Source organism: Wasmannia auropunctata, unplaced genomic scaffold (genome assembly GCF_000956235.1).
Source record: "Wasmannia auropunctata unplaced genomic scaffold, wasmannia.A_1.0 LD334044.1, whole genome shotgun sequence".
In the NCBI taxonomy this organism is placed as follows: Eukaryota; Metazoa; Arthropoda; class Insecta; order Hymenoptera; family Formicidae; genus Wasmannia; species Wasmannia auropunctata.
In genome coordinates, this window is record NW_012028846.1 from 69729 (window position 1) to 92580 (window position 22852).

Here is a 22852-nt window from a genome sequence, read left to right on the forward strand (position 1 = left end):
TAATAATTAGTCGCACTAAACTTCTTTTATAAATATATTTGTTTATAACGTTGCCTCAGTTACCTGCTAATATTTTCTGTAATATTTTATTCAATCCAGAATGTTTTATTATCCAGGATACTAAATAATAAATTAGAATATATTTCAACAAAAAATAAATAATGCAAATCTTCGTAATATCATATTACATAAGAAATAGAGAAATATGGAAGAAAGGAGATAACACAAAAATGTTGGTAACAATTTTATTTTTAGTAGTAATATATGAAATTTTTGAAGTACTAACATAGTGCTTTAAATTATGCAGTTTGAATTTCTCTTCTTACAATGTCCAATCTTTTTAAACACCAAAATCAATAAGTTTTGTGAAAACTATCTAGTTAATACTAATGAAATATGGATTTTGTATTTAAATGGGTTGTGATTTCATAAGATATTAAATATGAATAATAACTTAATTACGTTATTATTCTTGCGTTTGATGCAACAAGTTGAAAGCCGAATATGACAGCTTAAGTAACTGTAAAAAATATAAATTAAATTATAAATTAATTATAAATTAAATAATTAGTTATAAATTAAAAATTACTTGAAATAGTTACAATATTTAGTAATATTATCTATCTTTGATACTGACAGCTACAAACGATTCGAGATTCATCGTGATTATGTACGCGCTACTAAATTCGATAGGCGTCATTGCGCGCTTCATGATTATTAAGAGACCTTTCTTGTTGTTATTGCTAAGTGTTGACCACTCTATATTATAAATATTGTTCACCAACTGAAGACTCTACGAGATATGTTGCACATTACAAAACAGAAATATTATATTTTTCTCTATTTTTTTTTTAATATCTCTTTTATTATGTCTTATATATATATATATATATATCCATATATATATGTATATATAATATGGATGTTAATTTATTTTAGAAAAATATATACTTTGGCTTTGACTTCGTTTCCAAACCAACAATAGATGAAAATTTGTGTCAATATGGCACTTGTGTACATCATCAATGAAATAAAGGTCACATAATCTGTTGCCATTGCTATTCGATATAAATTCGAGCATACTACCAACATGCTCACCGCGAATTGGATACCAATTATTTTCGCGAACATGTTATTCACTGTATATGCGTATCTGTGATTAAATAAGAGATGCTTAGTTTTCTGCATGTAGCTCTTAAAGTTATATACAAATTAAATTTTTATTATTATTTAATAACAAAATAATTAAAATAGATTATAAATTTCTTATCTTTCTTGAGATTTTCAGTAAATAAGAAAGGATCAACTAAAATTAGTTTAAAAGAAAATCTATAAATAAAAATTAAAATTGTATGTTATCATGTTATTTATATGTTAATTTTTGTATTATTTAAAGAACCATGGTTATGAAAACGGAATTTTGTATTATATGTAATATAAAGTTTTCGAAGTATCAAAAATACATAAAGAACCAACTCAAAAATACGGTTGTGATGATAAACACAGTCACGCAGAATATTTTCACCATGCACCATTTTCGTCAACCGATATTCCAAAATTTCAAGCTGGCTGCAGATGTGTAATAAAAGACCGAAAATGACGCTTTCGCAAGCGACATTTACTATACCGGAGGTTGCCATGCCTATCAACTGGTGAGCATAAACAAGAAAGTATATAGCAGGATACGAATAATTAAACGGCACCCATGCCTTATATGTCAAATTTCGATTCCTGAGTTCCGTAAAAACAGACGTCAAAATTATTGATATGATTGTCGCCATAATGAGAATCAAATATCGTAATGTGTTATTCCTATAAAGTAATCATGAAAATTAATGTAACTGTAATTTTTTTATATGAATTTGATAACTTTTTAACTCTATTATTATATTTTATTAATCTATAATATTTTCTCTTAGGTTCTTTTTCCATTTACAAAAATAAACAACATTTTTTTTATTCCAAGAAAGGTAGTAATGATTTTTGAAAAAATAAAATTATCTTACATTTTTGTAACAAAAATTATATTACATTTTTGCACAAATTGTCATGTAAATTATACGTACAATTTACAATTATATTACAGTATTACTTTAAAGTAGATAAAGGATACATATATAAGAGATATCTTGTTATTTAAAAAATGCGTTATCAAAAATTATTTTATTTGCGTTAAGATAATGATACTTACTGTACCATTTTTTCAAATTTCTGTTGAATCATTAGTTCGCGTGTTTCACTTGTTGCAAAAGGTTTTTCATTGAGAACGTTGATTATCACCATGATATTTTTACGATCTATCCACATATAAACTTGTTTATAGCCTGCGACGAATACGGTCAACATCATGTACAAAGAATCAGTGAACTCGTCAGAGTTTTCGACATTCAGTACAATGTTCATAAATTGAGATATCGAAAATATATATAATGAAGAGACAAGAAACAATGCGTATGTTTTATAAATTATATGTTTAAATAACGACGTCCATGAATCTGGTTGCCAGCATCCAGCGAATGCGCAGATTAGGAGTGTGAATTTCAGCACCCGCATTTGAGCCTCTTTAATACAACTTTGTTTACACCAATTGCTATTAATATCTATTAATTATATTATTTTTTAATATTTTATAGAAACGGTTCTCTTTTATAGAAAGGTCATATACAAGAAATAAAATAAATTTACTAAAAATGTTAAAAAGACATACCTAAAAATTTAAAATCTATTTTTTAATTTATTTAATATAATTCCGTTTTAAGTATATTTTATTTATTTTATAAGTATATTTTCTACAGTATATTTTTATGTTATAGAGTTTAACTGAAGATATTTTAATGTAAAAAATCGATGTTTAGTATAAATTTTGAGTTTTAGTATAATTTTCAAGATTTGATTAAAGAGTAAATTAGTAACAAATATCAATATATTTCAAAATCGTTTGATAAGATTTTATTTTCTAATATTAAGTTTTTGATATGCATATAATACTTGTATACATTGCATTTACAAAGCTCTTCTGATCTCTTTACCTACACCATGAATTACTTACGTTTAGCTTTAGGTTCAACTTTTTCACTTTTTAATTAATTTAAGCCATTTATATGATTTTTAGAAGCATTGTCTGAGCTCTTGTCGCGTCTTAAATGAAAATAGATAAGATATGAAACGGGAAGAAAGACTCGGAATGTCTGTAAAATGTCTCACGACTTTCTGATAATGATACTATTCGTTACATATTCTCCATATGTATCTCTGTCATTATTGTAATATCCATACATATAACTTGCGATGATATATCTCGTGAAATGATATCTTCACAAATTAAAATGCGGAATTGTTTTGGTATATGTCGTATTATTAGAAAATTATATAATGTACTACTGTTTTCATAAAAACAGTGGGACAGAGAGAAAATTGATATACGGAAAAGCAAGTTCTCTGAATTTTTCTCTCAATAAATTCCTCTCAATAAATTATTAATCGTCAACTATTTGCAGAATACTCTATAATGTAAGCTCTTTGTTGTACGTCAAAATACTTTCCAGTGTATTGTCTACAATTTTAAACATATATCTTTGAATGTCAGTTAATGAATAATTAGCTGCAGTTTACCTCTATGAAATGTTAATATCAATAGCCCATACACTCAATTTCACATTTACTATAATTTCGTTATTCTACCGCGTGTAGTCTGGCATGTATATCGGAACACGCTAACATAATTCCAGAGCGTGTATCATAACATATTTCCATATTGATTCTATAACGTTTATTCTCTCCCACATCGCGAACGTAAATGAGGTAAGAAAATATTTTAACCCTTTAATGCAGATTTTTCGCCTATACATTTATACGCGGTTCAAGAGTTTAAATTAAAATTTATTGATATATTTGTACGTGTAAAACTAATATATACTTATTATGTTAATAACTGTAATATCGGATATTACGAAACAATGATTGTTCAAAATAAAAAATAGTTTTAATGTAAAACGTATTTGCAATAGAAAAATAGCAAATAAATAAAATATCTCAGACACTCATGCATACACACAGAAATAACGATTTTATTTATATCGTGGGCACAAATTTTTTAAATTATTGATAAAATACTTTAATTAACATTTTTTTAATTTCTCCTAAAAATGCTTAAAACTTGTCTTCGTGCGATAATTTTTCAAGAAGCATCAATAAAAATTCTCGCTAAAAATGTTATAAATCTGAAAATTATTTTATTGACTAACGAGGTATTAATATTATTTCTACATTTCAACATTTTTTTCATGTGATTTCGTAACAAAATTAATGTGAACAATAACAATTCCCAATTTTATTATTTACTATTCATGTGTTTGATGCAGCAAATTGAAAACCGAATATGACATCTTAAGCAACTGTAAAAAATTATAGTTGTATTAAAAATTATTTTAAATTATTGCAATATTTAGTCATAATATCTATCTTTGATACTGACAGCTACAAACGATTCAAGATTCATCGTAATTATGTACGCGCTAGTAAATTCGATGGGAGTCGTCGCGCGCCTCATTATTAATAAAATATCCTTTTTGTTGCTATTGCTAAGCGCCGGCCAGTCTGTATTATAAATGCTATTCATCAATTGAAGGCTCTACAAATAAAAACGTAATATATTTTACACAATATTAGTGAAAAATAGTATATTTCTTTCAAAAATTTAATATATTATGTATTTTTTCAGCTCTTGCATTTAGCTACGCAATTTTTCCATCCATTTTAAATAATATTTAATATATAAATAGGATCAATTTAAATAAGATGTACTTTTATCTTGACTTCGTTTCCAAACCAGCAGTAGATGAAAATCTGCACTAATATAGCACTTGTATACATCATCAGTGGAATAAAACTCAAATAGTCGGCTGCCATAGCTATTCGATACAAATTCGAGCACACCACCAACATGCTCACAGCAAACTGGATAGCGATTATTTTCGCGAACATATTATTTATCGTATATGCGTATCTGCGATTAGATTAAAAATTCTCTGTAATATTTTGATATTTTTGAAAGCATTTTTAAAAATTACGAATTATTAGATTCATTTTACTAAATTTTAATCGCTCGGTTAATACAGAATATTTAGAATATTAAAGTTCTTCTCACATTAATTTTTTTATGGATTTTTTATCTATCTCAGAATTTATCTATCTTTAATGAAAATTTTATTAATATTTTTTATTACAAGTGTATACATATATGAAATATGTTAAAGTATTTACATATTAAAATTATTAATTTACATATTAAAATTTAAATATTATTAATAAATATTGAATCTCTACGAAAATTCATTTTCAATTTCTCGTCAATCAAATTCTATTTGGAGTTCAATAAAGAATTCAAAATTCTGTTAACAATATTCACATCTCTTTATTTTATCTTCGCGCTGAAATTTTTTAGATCAATTGTTTAAGTAAATCTATACTTTACGCGCAATCTAAATTTTTTAATTAAAAGAAAATACTAGAAGATTTTTGTCTTAAATGCAAAACTACTTAAATAAACTAACTCAAAGATACGGTTGTGGTGACAAACGCAGTCGCGCAGACTATTTTGATTATGCGTAAGTTTTGCCAATCGATACCCCAGAATTTCAAATTGACAACAGATGTGCAGCAAGAATCCACAAAGTAAACTCTCGATAGCGACATTTACTATACCAGAGGTTGACATGGCTATTAATTGGTGAGTATATACAACATAATATGTAGCGGTAGACGAGTAGTCAAACGGTATCCATGTCTTATACGTCAAGGTTTTGTTCATAAGATTCGTGGAGACAGACATCGTTATTATCGATGTGATCGACATCATGACGATGGTTAAATACCTCCGCATGTTGTTCCTATAAAATAATTACACAATTTGTTACAGCCAGTTTCATGAGATTAACTCGTTCTATTTCTTTTTAATATATCTCCTTAGCAGTATTACTTATATTTACAATATTTTTTAATTTCTTATTTGTATTTATAAACGTAAAAATATTTGTTTTTCCACGAAAAGTGGAAGTAATAAAAAAATGTTTTAAAAATACTTAATAAAATGAGATACATTTTATATATTGTTTGTATTAAATTATTATGTGATAAAGTAGATATGTCAATTAATGCTGTAATTATTTCAAAACATCTAAAAAAAGAGCAAGATATCTTGCTATCTAGAGAAAATTTAAATTTATCGAGGAACAGGTGTTGCCTTTGATTGTATATTCTTACAATGATACTTACTGTATCATTTTTTCAAATTTCTCTCGAATCATTACTTCATGTGTTTCATATGGCACAAAAGGTTTCTCATTAAGAACATTTATTATTACCATAACATTCTTACGCTCTACCCACATATAAATCTGTTTGTAGCCTGCTACGAGTATCGTCAACATCATATACAAGGCATCGGTAAATTCATCAGAGTTGCCGACGTTTAATATAATATTTATAAATTGAGAAAGAAGAAATACATATAACGAGGAGATCAGAAATATTGCGTAAGCCTTATAAATTATTTGTTTAAACAGCGATGTCCATGTAAGCGGCTGCCAACATCCAGCGAGCGCGCAGATCATGAGTGTAAATTGCAACAAGCGCATTTGAGCTTCTCTTTAATGCAATTAGCCTACACAATTTGCTGTTAACATTTACATTACTGTTTATCACGGTCGAGATGCTTCTTTTTTTAAGGATGGAAGAAGAAAATGTTAAGAATGATTCTAATACTAATTTAAAGAAGATAGAAAAATCCTTTGAAATCTGTATTTTAAAATCTTGTGTTTTATGCAATTTTACAAATAAATTCTATGTAATCACTAATCAGTATTCTATAATTTAAGATTTAATTAAATGATATACATTTTTTTTTAATACACGTACTAAAAAATTATAAGAAAATTTCTTTCCAAGGAAAGAAGTAATTTTGAAATTCAAAAAATTTTATTACATAAAGCATATTGCAAAGTATATGTAAAGCATATGCTAATTTAACAATTTTTAATTATTCAATTTTTTCAGTATTAAGGTTTTATATATGTGTGTAATGTAAACTTACAAAAATTTTCCTATTAATTTGCACTACTTGCGTCTACTTTAGCTATTCATCACATTGTCAACAAAACTAACTTAAACCAGTCATGTAATTCTCACAGACATTATTTGATTAAATCTTTGTTTCTTCGTCTCCTGAGACTACAATGGATAAATGTATCTATCGTACCTCTCGATTTGTACGATTTTCTAATAGTTATATATTTCTACTCGTTCCACACACGCGTATCCATATCCCTATTATTATTATAATATGAAACTAACAACGACGTTCTTGAGACATAATATTTTCATGAATCAAGATTGTTTCGAGATGTATGCTTTATAAGAAAATTGTGTAATAGACCGTCTATGAATATTTTCATGAAAACGAGACAGAAGAGGTAGACAGATATACGAACGAATTCTTTGAACTGTCCCCAGCGAGATGTTTTATTTGTCCTCTATTTCCGCAATTATTTCTTTTATATAATATATCAATTCACTCTCTCTGGTACATTACAAAATATTTTTACTGTCTGGTTGCAAAGATAATATCTTGGTTGCGTAGTGAATCGTTAGGTATAGTTCATGGCAATGAAATTTTAATGTTGATAGTCCGTATGCTCGGTTAGATACTAATAAATAAACTTTTTGTTATAGCGTACTCTGTCTACGACCTGCTGTCACATATCGAAATATTATCACATATCGTGCTTTACTGACTTTTACGCTTACTCTCTCTTGAACGAATGTATATATGTATATATGGGTAAGGAAATAGTTTTAATTCTTAGATGAAAATTGAAGATATTAATTATGCACAGTAATTATAATAAAAATTTTCTGTTAGAATATATTTATTTGCATTTTTTTTCCTTGCAATATTATTTACTATAATAAAATATCGCACAGCACTTTAATTGCAGGCTATAAATATTTGTAGCAAGGAGGAATTATTACTTAATTATTTCTATTAGAGAAATATCGAAAATCTTTATAACAATGCTTTTTGGATATCTATTGTTAATATAAAGTCCTTGTAATATCATCTTAATTCTCGTCATCATAACCATGTTTAATATTTTGTTTACATGCCACAGAGTAAAATACGTGCTAATGCAAATATGATTATAACGTAAATAATCTTCCGCAAACAATTTATATATTGTCTAAAAACAAATTAACGATACATATCAACGATATGTTAATACATTTATTTTTGCTCTTCAACATACCTTCTACGTTGCTGCGTGAAATATAAACAATGACAATTTCTATTTATCAATTATGTTCCTGAGAGCGCTTCAATACATTGTATGCCGAATACGATGCTTTAAATAACTGTAAAAAAAAATTTTAAATGCATTTAATATTGCTTGAATCGTTAATAGGAAAAAATAAATTAAATGTATTCTCATAATTAATTAATACTAACGGACACAAACGAGTCAAGATTCAATGTGACGATAACCGCGCTATTAAATTCAATTGGAATCATCGTGCGTCTCAATATTAATAGAAGATCTTTTTTGGTCTTGATATCAAGCCTGAACCATTCCATCTTGTATATACCGGTTGCTAATCCGATACTCTGTAAGTAAAAAATATTAATAAAATAATATTTTATTAATATGTTAAAAAAATAGCAAAAGTATATGTGAGAAAAATATTGTGTGATAATGATTCTTTTTCTTCTTTTAATTTTTTATTTTAAAGTTCTAGTAGTTACAGAAAAAAAATATAATTTATTTTTTTATATCTAAATACAAGATTGTATATATATGTAGACAAATTATATACTTTTAATTTGAGTTCATTTCCAAACCAACAATAGAGGAAGATCTGTGACAACATACAGGCCGTATACAGTATCAGTGTAATAATGCTTCCATTGATCATCAAGTTGGGAATAGAAGCCAATTTATACAAATTAGCACACACCACTAGCATGCTTACTGCAAACTGAAGAGCAATTATCTTCGCAAATCTGCGATTTACCGTGTACGCATATCTACGATTGAATAGAGGATTTTAGTCTATTTTCTATAACATTTAAAATGATTTATCAATCTCATCGAACACTTCTTATGGCACTTCTTTGTCAGATAAACGATTGTGAGATAATGATTTAATTTTCGAAATACTTCGAGATGATAATTTCGAAAAAAATGCGCGTACAAACGAACAATTTTGTGCGTGATGATCACATTCCAAATTTTTGAAGTAACAAAAATTTGTTTTAAAAAACTAACTCATATATACGGTTGTGGTGACGTACACAATAAAAAAAATGCGCGTACAAACGAACAATTTTGTGCGTAATGATTACATTCCAAATTTTTGAAGTAACAAAAATTTGTTTTAAAAAACTAACTCATATATACGGTTGTGGTGACGTACACAATTGGAGAGAACATGTTGATCATTTACAATTTTCGTCAATCGATTTTCCAGAAACTCGAACTGACAGCAGATCTCCTGCAAGAGTCCGAATACCAGGCTGTCGCATGCAACATTTACAGATGCACAGATTGACATACCTAACAATTGGTGAGTGAATACGAAAAAAAACATAATGGGTGACGTGTAGTCGAACGGTACCCATGCTTTGTACGTCAAATGTCCATTTATAAAATCCATAAAGATAGCATTTAAAATTATGCCTACGACCGTCACTTGGACGAGGCCATAATACCACCATGCGTATTTTCTATAAAATATATTTCTTGTGAAAATATTCTAACGACTGTAGAGTATTGTTCACTTGTTTCTAAAGTATTTGTTTATATGTAATTCAGCTTACTATATTTTTCTTGAATTTAAATATATGTTGTTTGTGAAATATTGATGATTTACAAGCCTTGGAAGAATGCTTGTAATGAAGCATTGAAATAATTACGTTCAAAAAAATGATCAAATTGTAAACACGATATACTACATATTAAATTAAATAAATAAAAATATAAAATATGGTTATTTTACATTCTAAAGTATTGCTATAATGTATTTATCAATGAAATTAATAATGCAATAATGGAACTAAAATATTCTAAAATTCTATGAAATTATTCAAAAATTGATTATGACTGGTGCACTTAAGCCTGATTGTACCAATGTTATTTTGACTTTAAAACAAGACTTAAAACTCAAAATAACTTTGATGCAATCGGGCTTTACTTGTAAATTTGAAAATGATACTTGCCTTATTGCTTTGTTATATTTATCTCGAAGCATTACTTCGCATGATCCTGACGGTTTAAAAGGCTTCTCCGTAAGAACATTGATGATCATTATGACATGTTCCTTAATTATCCACATAGTAATTATTTTATAAGTCGCGATGAATATCGTCAACGTCATATATATATTATCGCTTATTTCGGCGAAGTTGTTAATATTCAGTACAATGTTCATAACTTGCGATATCGTAAATGTAGTCATTAAGCAAATTAACAATATTTTATAACAGTTGTACATCATACGTTGAGGCAGCGATGTCCATGTAAGAGGCTGCCAGCATCCGCTGACCGCGCAAAGTATAAGTGTAAATCGTAGCACGAGCATTATAACTTTTTCAATTTAATTTCTCCTACGCATGAATTACTTACAGTATTATATCTATCTATTTATATTATAATCTATCTATCATATATAAAATAAAAAGGAGTAAAATAAAAAAAGTTTTATGGCAAGATTTTTAAAATGTTACACGAACACACATAATATATATATGTATATATATATATATAATAAAATATTTTTTCTGACATATAATATAAAGTTTAACTTTACTTAAAATGATTAAGTAAAAAAATTTCTATTAATAAATTATCTCTAAATAATCTAAAGAATCTCGTTATAAAATATAAACAGTCCACAATTTTAAAACATAAACATAATATAATCGTACTGTTTCATTTTTTTTTTAATACATAACTTGTGAATTCACAATATCTGTTATACTTACAACGTGATTAATTTTGACAGTGAATTACTTGACATCACATTAAAAAATATTTACTGCAAATATCTCAAATAATAATTTATGCTACTTAAATAATTCATAGAAATATCATATGGTTAAATTATATGACATATTCGTACATGAAAGAAAGCAATGAACGAATTTTACGAGAGAGCGGAATAGCACCAAGAATGTCTATAGCCTCGCGACACCACTGTGACAATGTGATATCCATCCGCCGAACCCTTTTTTATCTGTCTCTATTATTATCGTAATATTGCGATCTTGCGACTGAATATTATTTTCATGAGTCAACATACATAGATAAGCTGCAATTTTTGTCACGCGATGGGGTAAATAACATTTCCACAAGATAGATGGCAAGAGTACTTTCAAAGGTTCATCAATACGGGACGCCAGGTGTTCCTATATGTTGCCCCTATGAAGTATTCATGCAAGTCACTTATTCTACATTGATCAAAAAATGTTTTTTTTATTACTCTCGCTACCCAGTGTTTGACATGTCATCACATACTATTATACGTTTTGCATATTGATTTCTATTCGCGATTGCCGGTAGAATATAAACGTATTGTAGAGAAAATGAATCTTATTGTTAGAAGCTATTAGTCTCACAGTGACAAGTTTTTACGATTTTAAGTCGAGCTCTTTTTACATTATTATGGTAATTAAAACTATATTATATACGAAATTTAATGATGTATGCAAAGCGTGAGTACTAATACATACTTAGCGTTAACTTCAACATCATACCAATTCATTCAGTAATGGTATCAGATATGAAAATACAAAAGTAAAACATAAGAATAAAACATAAGATTACATAAATTGTATTTATGCAATTCTATTTACTTAATAGAAAATTCTCGTATTCTAGCATAGATAATTTTTATTTAATACATTTTAAAAATTTAGCGTCGTTTTATCTTAAAACGACGCTAAATCTCCTTATCATTCTTTATCGAACTTTTTCATGGCTTATTTGCATTATTATTAAAATATGAGTTGCGTTAGCGTTCTCTGCGCAATAATACTTATCTGCAATTTCTACACGTAATATTTGTGATACGTAATCTTTATGACAAAACTGCGTAGTATATCGCAACTGCGTAGAACTGCAGCGACGTGCAATAACGAGAGAAAATATACAAATGAGATCTTTATATTCCTATTAACAAATCAATATATTATGAATTATTTCTCTTTATATAGATACTTACTTCTTAGTGTACACGCATTAGTTAATAATTTTATTAAATATTTTATTCATTACTATACGAAAAAAAAGGAATTCTTCGTACAATTAATGAAATGATAGGAACTATATACATGGCTCGTCTGGATGAAACATAACATAGATAATATATCTATCATAAGATATCATCATTGTATTAGTTCGCAGTCTTAAATCATCATTAGGCACATCGTTACATATCAATTTGTGCATCCACTACGCCGTACATATAAATAAGAATATATAAGAGAAGATATTATCTTGACTCTCTCTCTTAAATACGGACCTATTCAAGTTACACTAAGATTGCTCGTTACAAAAACTAATCTTTTGCATTTAGACATTGCAATTAATATGTGTGTAATTTACATATTTGCATATTTGTTTAAGTTAATGATTCCCGCTGAAACATCCTTATCAAGAAAATGATAAAAGCATGATTTAACATTACGTAAAAATATCAAGTAACATTTCTCCAAAGAGTATCAGATAGGTAATATTAAAAATACAATTCAATTTTTCAAAGACATTGGATGTTGAAGGATTAATCATGTATGACATCTGTAACGACAAGTATTATTAATGGATAGATATCGGTTAATCATGGATAAGAGAAGATGAAAATAAATCATAATACACATAGACACGCAAAAAAGTTTGCAATAAATTATATTTATAGAACTTTATTGTAAATAATCATTTTCCGTAATTTACTTATATTTTGACTTATGATCGCGCGTGCACGCATTCTTCTACTATAAATATACTAATCATTATTTAACATAGCTTGACATTTTCTCTCGAAAATTTGTCATTAGCATTAATAAACTACTATCACTTTCGATGTATCAGGAATTTAAATTTAATATCTATTATTAATAATATATGTATTATTAATAATGATTTTCAATTTTGTGTTACATCACTGTTTCTGTGACCGTATCAATACATTAAAAAGGGAATATGACGTTCTAAGCACCTAAACAATTATAAAATCAATGTCAAATTTATCAAGCAAATTGCTTGTTTACGCGGAAAAAATGAGTTTGTCATACAGACCTTTACGAAAGAGTCAAGATTCACCGGCACAATTTCTGCACCGGTAAATTCGATTGGTATCGTAGAACGATTCATGATCATTAAGAGTCCTCTCTTCACGTTTTTGTTGAATATTGTCCATTCCATATTATAAATACTGTTTGATAATTGAAGGCTCTGTATATAAAATTATAGAAACATATATATATTCTCTCTCTCTCTCTCTCTCTCTCTCTCTCTCTCTCTCTTTCTATACATATATATATATATATATATATATATATTTGTATATACATTTTCCTCTTTTTATAGCGGTAGGTATAACATTGATTTCGTAACTTTCTTTCTTTTAGATAAATTGAAAAATATTTATAAAATTAAAAAACTAATTACTAAAACTACCTTTAACTTGATTTCATTGCCAAACCAGCAATAATAAAAAATTGGAGCCAGAGTGGAAGATATGACCATAACGTCCTGTATATAAGAAACAGTATTGGACGATGTAAAAGCCATATGAATTAAATTGTAGGACATTACCACCGTGATCATTGCGAATTCACTAGGAACTATCTTGCCAAATTTATCGTTCAGCATATATGCGTATCTAAAATTACATAGAATTACAGTTTCAATTCATCTACCAATTTTTTTCTAGAATATCTAATGATGAATTTAATGATGAATTTACATTGGCAAATTTAATATCCAAACATGAAAAATATCTTATGATTTTATTGTTTAATAAATATTTTTACAGTAGCTTCTATGATTTTTCAAAAAGAATTCAAGAAAGAGATTCTAGATCATAAGATAATCTGCTATTGTTTTTGTTCTATGTCAAAAATAATAAAATAGTTTTCAAAAGACTCATTTTTACTACACAATTATGATGAATAGAAATTAATTATTATTCGTTGCTTAATAAGCACATATTTATTTTCGCAAATCCTACAGAATCTAAACAGATCTTCTTTGTAATATAAAGATGTAATTGTAATATAAAAATGGAATATAAAAAAAAATAATAGAGCTTAATTAAAAAATATTAAGCTTTTTTCTATATTTGTTTACCTTACGTATTAATAATTGTAAAATGTATATTTGAAAAGAAATGAATATAAATTTCAAAAAATATGTGGAGCATTAATTTGCTACTTAATTTAATATAAATTTTACAATTAAATTATTATTCTTTAAACTAATTGAAGAATCTGTCATCATAGAAACATAAAATTTTAATAAAAGTATATATATCTTACAGAAATATATAAGTGGCATTCTAGAATTAGAAAAAACTTACTCGAATATATGTACGTGGTGGTCGACGCAATCGCGTAGATTTTCTTCACCATTCGTGATGTTCGACAAACGATACTCTAAAATCTCGATCTGGCAGCAAATATGCAGCAATAATCCGCAAATTAAATTGTCACACGTGGGATGGACAAGACCAATGAATATCAGAGTTAATATCTGATGAGCGTATGCGAGAGAAAATCGCACGGATGTTGAGCTGTCGAACGGTAACCATGCTTTGTACATTAAAGCTCCATTCATGAAATCCGTGAAAAACGAAAGCGAAATCATGTAGAAGGCAGTTATCGAGACGAGGACTAGATAACATAATGTATTATTCCTATAAAATCAATTATTTATAAAATATGTAATGTAATTTAATTAGTTTTAATATAATTCATTCAATTTAATATTTATCGATAGCACGTAAACGTGCTGAAGGTAACTCACGTTATTCTCTTGTCGAACTTTTGTCGAATCATACTTTCTCTCAGATCCATCGGTTTAAATGGCTTATCAACGAAAGTGTCAATTAACATTATAATACTATTGTGATTTAACCGTAAAACAATTGCCTTGTAGCACGCCAAAAGCGAAATCACAACGTTGAACAAGGTTTCGCCAATTGCGTCGGGGTCGTCGGCATTCAGTATCAGCTCCATAATTTGGGTCATTGCAAATGTGTATAATGTTAGAATTATAAACGCTGTGTAAGCGTTATATATTATGTGACTAAACAGCGATGTCCACGATGTTGGTCGCCAGCATCCTGCGACCGCTAAAACCGTGAGCGTAAATTTCAAGACAGGCATTTCGCTTTTCCTTCCAACATCACTTCTCAACATCCACTTGCCCAACATCAATAACTGTTTCGATTAATGTATGCACTTATTTACTACAAGTTTCAATTATTATGATAATAGAGCGACTGATAATAGAGCGGCAATATTAATTGAGATTAATAGTTTTTTCGACGGTGTTCCATATGTATATGTGCAATATTTACAATATTAGATTGAGAAATATTCGATCATTTATCTGTCTAAGTAATTCTAAATAACTAGTTGCCTATGTAAATATGTTAATAATTAGATATGTACAAATATAAAAATTTAATAATAATAAAAAATAAAAGCACATCTGTATTATTATTATGACATTATTATAATATTTATATGAAATATCTCAATTTTTTGTACATTCAACTTACGAAGATTTCGTTAAATTTGTTTGAACAATTGAATACTTCAAGTTTTGATCGAATTCGCTGCACGTTGTCTGACGAGTCAAACGATGTTACAAGGGGACAACAATCTCATAAAGTCTATAGCCTCTCATTCGATAACGACATTTCATTCCTTACTTCCCTCTTCATATAAAATATCTGTGTTATTATCATAATAACAGATTTGCAACAATATTTCTCTCGTGAAACATTATTCTTGTGAATTGTGCGACATCCTTTTCCGAAATAAAACCTTTATTACATAATTGCGTAATGTAGCATTATTTTTGTAGAGACAAAAGCGGGACAAAAGAAGAAGCTAGGTATATGCAATCAGATATTATAGAAAAATAAATTCTTTAAATTGTCATTAATAGAATAGTAGCCGTTAGCCATCTCTGAGAAACTTGATACAGTATTTCCTTTGTTGTACGTCTATTGCAAAATATCTTATTTATAACCGTCGGCAATATCACAATTTTGTTCTATAGTACAATGGAGATATACGCAAAAATAAATTCTTCAAATATTAAGTTAAGCAGCGACAGTAGCTGGCCTGTATAAAAAACGTTAATACATCTACAGGTTCAATTGCAAGCTGTTATCACCACATTTTCTGCTATACTATTCACAATATATCATTGTATATGATATTGTGAGATCGTACACTCTCCGAGATACATTTTCGGTATATCTTGATTGAGCATAAAAGGTATAGAAAGTACATTATTTTAAAGTTATTATTAAGTTATTTTTAAGTGATTTAATTTTACTACTATAGAATCTTAAGACTCTAGACAAACATATTTCTCGTAGATTATTTCTTTAATTAAAGTAGCTGTATTACTATAATACCTACATGTATCAAATATTCAAAAAATACAATTTTTATTACAAAATTACTTAATGTAGTTTTTTAAAGATAATTGCGAGACAATAGGAAAAACACTTACTTGAAAGAATAAACCTCTTCCAATTATTATTAACACATTTTTGATAGACTATTTTGTGATATTTTGTCGTTGGTTCCTTATTGTGTATCGATTATGAGATGTTTAAATTTTTATTGTCCGACGTTATACACAAAAGTACAATATTTCGAATTTTAAGAAATAAATCCATATTTTATCTTCATAAAATTGTAATATACTCATAAAAACACTTATAAAGATAAATCAATGACATGTAAATATTTTACATAAAATTTTACATGTTTTATCTCCGATTATGACACCGTACAAATATAAAATTTGTACATATTTCAAAGTCCAAAATAGAGAGAGTATGGTATCAGAATTAAATTTTGTAATATTTATTTTTTTTTTTTTTGGTAATATTAAAAATATTTTCAAGATATAAAAGACACTGTTATATACATGTACATATATTTTTTTACAACTGTTGCTAATAAATAGAATGAATATAATCGATTTACAATTATCTTATATATATATTACAATTCTATTATAATTATTATATGCAACTTAATACCAATACACCAATAATCCAAAATACACTTTATCTTACTTATTTTTCTATTTTTATTACTCTTGCACTTGCGTTAATAAATTATAAACAGAATACGATGTTTTAAGCAACTGAAATAAAAAAAACACTTAATATTAATAAATACAATGACAATATTTATAAATAGGTTAATAATATTGCATCTGTATGAGTAAATTTACAAAAGTGGTAAATAAGATTATTTATTAGTAATTAAATAATTGGATTGTAAACAGTAATGAAATTTTATTTGATTGTCTAAATTATATTTGAAAAATATTTTATACATTAGTTTCAACGTTTTTATACTAACCGCTACAAAGGAATCCAAATTCATAGACAGGATATATACAGTAGAAATTTCAATAGGTGTCATTGCACGTTTCATAATTATCAATAAGCTTTTCTTCATATTATTATCCATAATTGGCCACTCCATTTGAAAAATACTATCTGTTAATTGAAGACTCTGCGGAATAATGTATAAAATATAATATTTATTGTTTCTAATAATCCGTTTTATTAGACGTACCTTTAATTTGACTTTATTTCCAAACCAGCAATAAATAAATATCTGCGTCAACATGCAGGTTGTGTATATAATTAACGGAATATGATCTGCGTTCAAAGTTGATTTAGTCAGTTGATACAAATTTGAGCAAAATATCATCATACTTGCCATAAACTGAAATCCGATTATTTTAGTAAATTTTATATTCACTATCTGAGCAAATCTGCAATCATAATTTTCGCTGTTATAAAGTCATAATATTTGTACACCGAGCAAAATTTATAAATGAATTTTTTTATTATTGCAATACTAATTACGAAGAAAATTCATGACATATATGAGAACTGATTGACAAAGATTAATGTATTAGTAAAGCACTAGTAAAAATATCTATAGCAAATACAACGATAGAAACATGTGGTAAAAGTCAATATAATAAATAATTACATGTATAGGCAATTACATTTAAATAGTAAACTATATTTTGAGGATTTCACAATGTTAGCCATTCTGATGTAGCATAGAATTTTTTATCTTTTTCTTTATAGTTGATGAAAATTTAAAAAAATAGAAGAAAACATATGATATACTTCCACCACAGTTTTGCCAAATAACTCACACATAGTAGCAATGTTGAATGATATACAATTTTCCGGCATTAAAATGATAACTAACTCAAAAATTCGATTATGATGGCGTATGCAGTAACCCAGAGTAAGTTGATTGCCCAAAATTTTTTTCAGGCGATATTCCAAGATTTCAATTTGACAACATATGTGCATTAAGAATCCGCACATGAGACTGTCTATTGCGACGTTTACAACAGCGCTGTGACATGCGCTTAACATTTGTTGAGCATATGCAAAACAAAATATCACATAAGACGAATAATCAAACGGTATCCATTCTCTATACTTTAGCTTTTTGTATCTAAAGTCAGTAAATATCGAAGACGAAATGACGAACGTACATGTTGTCGCGACCAAAATGATATATCGTAATGTGTTGTTCCTAGAAAATGACTAATGAGTTATATCCATGTTATTTCTAATATAAAATATATAAGCTATAAAATAAAATATGAAATATTTGAAAATATTTTATGCTTATTCTTTGTAATATACATGTTGTTATTTGGTAATAATACTGTTAATTAAATCTTATTTTATTGGTTAGAAAAAAATATATTTTATTAAATGATATAGAAATGTTATTTACAGTTTTTTAATAATTATTAATAAAATAATTTTTTTGAATAAAATTAGATCACACACACACACACACACACACACAATTAATTATTTAATTAAAAATATATACGTACATTTCTTTGTGCATATAAAAAATATTATAAATGATATTGTAATTAACATTAATTTAGAAGAGAGCTAAAAATGAAAAATAAAAAATTATTTAATTGAAAAACATATTTACCGTATTATTTTGTCATATTGTTGTCGAATTTTCATCTCATCCGAATCCAATGGTTTGAACGGCTCTTCGGTAAGATAGTTAATTAACATTACCATGTTCTCATAATTTAAACACATAATAAACATTTTGTAGCACGAAGCTAATATAGTTAACATCATATTTAGATTATTTGTGAAGTCATCAGCATTGTCAACGTACAGAATAATGTCCATAATTTGCAATATTGTAAACGTGTATAACATAAAAATTATGTATAATCTATAGATATTATAAACTGTTCGCTTAAATAAAGACGTCCATGATTGCGGTCGAAAACACCCAGATACCGTAATAGTTGTATACGTCAAATTCAGAATATGCATTATATCTACTAGTTTAATTGTGCGAAAAAAGAAAAATAAAATGAAAAAGATAGAGATAAAACGGAAATCGGTTATTCAACGCGTGTTATTAACTTTGCTAGTAATTATGAAAATCTTTGGTCAATATTCATTGCTCTTGAGACTTTAACTTGATAGAATCTCTATTATACGAGACGTAAGATGAAATAATGTAATTTCATTAAGTTGCACTGTAGTAGAGTGTCTATAGACTTATGACGTTACTTCCCGATGGTAACAATATTTTTCATCATCGATATTCCTGCTTACTTCTGCATATTTAATATCTGTTTCTTCATAATACTGTTTCTTCCAATTTGCAGTAATTGTCTCGAATACAATATTTCCATATTTTAAGATAATTGGATAAATTATTTCAACATACAATTTCTATTATACATGTAGAAGATGTAATATTTTTTCATTGTTACATCGGGATAGAGAGCAAAATTATAACATAGCAGAACGAGGAAAAAGAATTCCTCAAAAATTCATCAATAGAATATGAGATAGGAACCTTGACAGTACTTTCATATATGTCTCTCATTAATATACGACCTATTTCATTACGTTATCTTCTATCCTTTGAAGAGAAGAATCGCGACATTTTATAGTATTGACTTCTACGCGCAACATAAATCAACAATAATCAGGCGAAGGAGTCACACGGAGGTACGCATTTATAAAACTAATTTATATAACATATTTATATATATAATTTATATAATTTATATAACGCATTTATATGACTAAATACTATAAGACTACATATATATATATATATATATATATATATATATATATATATAGTCAAACAGATAAAAGGATTTAATAATATCTGAATTTCGCTGATATTATTTTTGTAGGTGATAATGTGCAATTTCAATTTCTTTTTCTTAATGGCATAATATGATTTTTTTAATAGTTTTTCTAATCACTCTGCATAAAGGTATTGAATTAAAATCGATGATATATGAACACAAAGTATATGGCAATATATATTTTACCTCCGATAATATATAAATATAAAATTGTACATATCGAAGTAAAGAAAATTTAGGAGTATCAAACTTAAATTTTGTAACATTTATATATTTTTAAGTAAATACGTATAAAAGTACTTTTAAAATATAAAAAAACAATATCATATACATGTAAATGTATTTTTATTGTAATGTATTTATACTTTTAACTATTTCTAATAAACAGAATAAACATTAAAATTATTATTGACAATAACTATTTTATTACAACTTTTTTGTATTATACGTAACTAATCCAAAATTTTATTTTACTTTATATCTTTTTATATTACTGCACTCTTTATTATTGCATTTGCGTTAATAAGTTATAAATAGAGTATGACGTTTTAATAAACTGAAATAATAAAAGATATTTAAGATTATTATAAACACGATATTTATACATGCATATATCAATATAATAATAATGCATCTACATAAGCAAATTTATAAAAGTAATAGATTTATTTGTTGATACAATTTTTATTAATTAAATATAATTATGCAATTATATTTATTCAATATAATTGTGAAATCTAAACAGCATTAAAATTTTTTATATTTTTGATTATTTAAATTATATTAAAATTTTATACATTAAAATAATTGTTTTCATACCAACCATTACAAAAGAATCCAAATTCATTGTCAAGATAAATACAGTAGAAATTTCAATTGGTATTATTGCACGTTTCATCATTATCAGTAAACCCTTTTTGACACTATCGCTCAAGATTGGCCAATCCATATGAAAAATGCTATCTGTTAATTGAACACTCTGCAGAATAATAAAATATCATAATTTATTGTTTTTATGATCTTGTTTTATTATATATACCTTTATTTTAACTTGATTTCCAAACCAGCAATAAACAAATATCTCCATTAGCATGCAGCATGTAAACATAATTAACGAAATATGATCTGTATTTAAAGTTGACTTAGCCACTTGAAACAAATTTGAGCACATTATCATCATACTTGATAAAAACTGAAATCCGATTATTTTTGTAAATTTTATATTCACTATCTGCGCATACCTGCAATAAAAATTTCGCTTTTAGAACGGCATAATACTTGCATATTGTGTGCAAATAAAGTTTATAATAATAAATTAATTTTCTTATTATAATTGCAACATTAAGAATTATATAAAAAATTATATGAAATTAACATATAAGAACTGATTAATAGATAATACACTAACGAATTAATGAACTAACAAAAATATCTAAAGTAAATGTAGTAAGAGAAAGCATAATAAATAATTACACATTTAGGAATTTAAACGATAATAAAATACATTTTAGAGTTTTTACTGCCTTTTCTAATTATTTCGACGTATAGCATAGAATTTTTTATTTTTTTTTTGTTATCAAAGAAGATGAATAGAAACAGAGAAAGTATATACATGACTTCTATCACAGCTTTACTAAATGAATTATATATAATAGTAACGCTGGTTGATGTATAATTCTTGGGCATTAAAATGACAACTAACTCAAAAATTCGATTATGATGGTGTACGCAGTAACCCAAAGTGATTTGTTTGCTCAAAATTTTTTTTAAGCGACATTCCAAGATGTCAATTTGACAACATATGTGCATTAAAAATCCGCACATGAGAGTATCTATTGCGACATTTACAATAACGCAATAATATCCGCCCAGCAATTGTTGAATGTATGTAAGACAGTACATTAAATTAGATGAATAATCATATGGTATCCATTCTCTATACTTTAGCTTTTTGTGTCTAAAGTCAGTGAATAATGAAGTCACTACGGCAAACACGTATGATCCCACCACCATCATTGTGTACCATAATGTGTTGGTCCTAGAAAGTAATAAAAAAGAGAGAACTTATTATATCCATATTATTTCTAACAACTCTAAAATAAAATACTTGAGAAAATTTTATGTTTATTCTTTGTAACAGATAATTGTTATTTGATAGTAATGATAGTAATACAAATTAAATTGTGCTTGTTGTATTGTGGATTGGAAAACACAATTTATTATTGAACTATTTACAAATTTTTATTTGCAGTTAATCGTCTAATATATTGCATGTTCAAATCAATATTACGTCCTTTTAATTTTACTCAATAAAAATAAATTTTGGAATCAAGTTAGATTTTAAATACATT

The 22852-nt window shown here is 26.8% G+C and overlaps 4 protein-coding genes across 4 annotated transcripts; all 4 read right to left on the reverse strand.

Annotated features, from left to right (window-relative positions):
- Window positions 1-293: 293 nt before the first annotated feature.
- On the reverse strand, window positions 294-2553 carry LOC105459748. The gene is made up of 5 exons (XM_011705992.1): window positions 2192-2553; window positions 1477-1812; window positions 952-1153; window positions 638-793; window positions 294-520 (listed from the first exon to the last, which is right to left on the reverse strand). The coding sequence occupies exons 1-5, from the start codon at window positions 2551-2553 to the stop codon at window positions 467-469; spliced, it is 1110 nt and encodes a 369-aa protein (XP_011704294.1). The 3' UTR covers window positions 294-466.
- Window positions 2554-4340: 1787 nt separating this feature from the next.
- Window positions 4341-7237, reverse strand: LOC105459751. Its single transcript, XM_011705994.1, has 6 exons — window positions 7091-7237; window positions 6274-6673; window positions 5553-5888; window positions 4804-5005; window positions 4475-4630; window positions 4341-4394 (listed from the first exon to the last, which is right to left on the reverse strand). The coding sequence occupies exons 2-6, from the start codon at window positions 6633-6635 to the stop codon at window positions 4341-4343; spliced, it is 1110 nt and encodes a 369-aa protein (XP_011704296.1). The 5' UTR covers window positions 6636-6673; window positions 7091-7237.
- A 1112-nt stretch (window positions 7238-8349) lies between these two features.
- LOC105459752 lies at window positions 8350-15298 on the reverse strand. The gene is made up of 5 exons (XM_011705995.1): window positions 15075-15298; window positions 14629-14964; window positions 8869-9079; window positions 8504-8659; window positions 8350-8409 (listed from the first exon to the last, which is right to left on the reverse strand). Exons 1-5 carry the CDS (start codon window positions 15296-15298, stop codon window positions 8350-8352), a joined length of 987 nt encoding a protein of 328 aa, XP_011704297.1.
- A 2095-nt stretch (window positions 15299-17393) lies between these two features.
- Window positions 17394-19395, reverse strand: LOC105459753. Its single transcript, XM_011705996.1, has 4 exons — window positions 19301-19395; window positions 17888-18089; window positions 17669-17824; window positions 17394-17447 (listed from the first exon to the last, which is right to left on the reverse strand). Exons 1-4 carry the CDS (start codon window positions 19393-19395, stop codon window positions 17394-17396), a joined length of 507 nt encoding a protein of 168 aa, XP_011704298.1.
- Between the last annotated feature and the right edge of the window lie 3457 nt (window positions 19396-22852).

What these genes read in the sequence shown, in the direction of transcription:
- LOC105459752 (XM_011705995.1), bottom strand. Translation starts at nt 15,298, where the DNA reads ATGACCCAAATTATGGAGCTGATACTGAATGCCGACGACCCCGACGCA. An exon ending in GAAATGAACTCAAATTAAAA is followed by an intron (nt 8,660 to 8,868) that starts GTATATAATTTG and finishes TTTTACTTACAG; the next exon opens with AGTATCGGATTAGCAACCGG. An exon ending in ATCTTGACTCGTTTGTGTCC is followed by an intron (nt 8,410 to 8,503) that starts GTTAGTATTAAT and finishes TTTTTTTTACAG; the next exon opens with TTATTTAAAGCATCGTATTC.
- LOC105459748 (XM_011705992.1), bottom strand. Translation starts at nt 2,553, where the DNA reads ATGCGGGTGCTGAAATTCACACTCCTAATCTGCGCATTCGCTGGATGC. An exon ending in AAATTTGAAAAAATGGTACA is followed by an intron (nt 1,813 to 2,191) that starts GTAAGTATCATT and finishes ATTACTTTATAG; the next exon opens with GAATAACACATTACGATATT. An exon ending in CATCACAACCGTATTTTTGA is followed by an intron (nt 1,154 to 1,476) that starts GTTGGTTCTTTA and finishes ATTTAATCACAG; the next exon opens with ATACGCATATACAGTGAATA.
- LOC105459751 (XM_011705994.1), bottom strand. Translation starts at nt 6,635, where the DNA reads ATGCGCTTGTTGCAATTTACACTCATGATCTGCGCGCTCGCTGGATGT. An exon ending in CACCACAACCGTATCTTTGA is followed by an intron (nt 5,006 to 5,552) that starts GTTAGTTTATTT and finishes ATCTAATCGCAG; the next exon opens with ATACGCATATACGATAAATA. An exon ending in GAAACGAAGTCAAGATAAAA is followed by an intron (nt 4,631 to 4,803) that starts GTACATCTTATT and finishes TTTTATTTGTAG; the next exon opens with AGCCTTCAATTGATGAATAG.
- LOC105459753 (XM_011705996.1), bottom strand. Translation starts at nt 19,395, where the DNA reads ATGGTAATGTTAATTAACTATCTTACCGAAGAGCCGTTCAAACCATTG. An exon ending in CAATATGACAAAATAATACG is followed by an intron (nt 18,090 to 19,300) that starts GTAAATATGTTT and finishes TTATGATTGCAG; the next exon opens with ATTTGCTCAGATAGTGAATA. An exon ending in GAAATAAAGTCAAATTAAAG is followed by an intron (nt 17,825 to 17,887) that starts GTACGTCTAATA and finishes ATTATTCCGCAG; the next exon opens with AGTCTTCAATTAACAGATAG.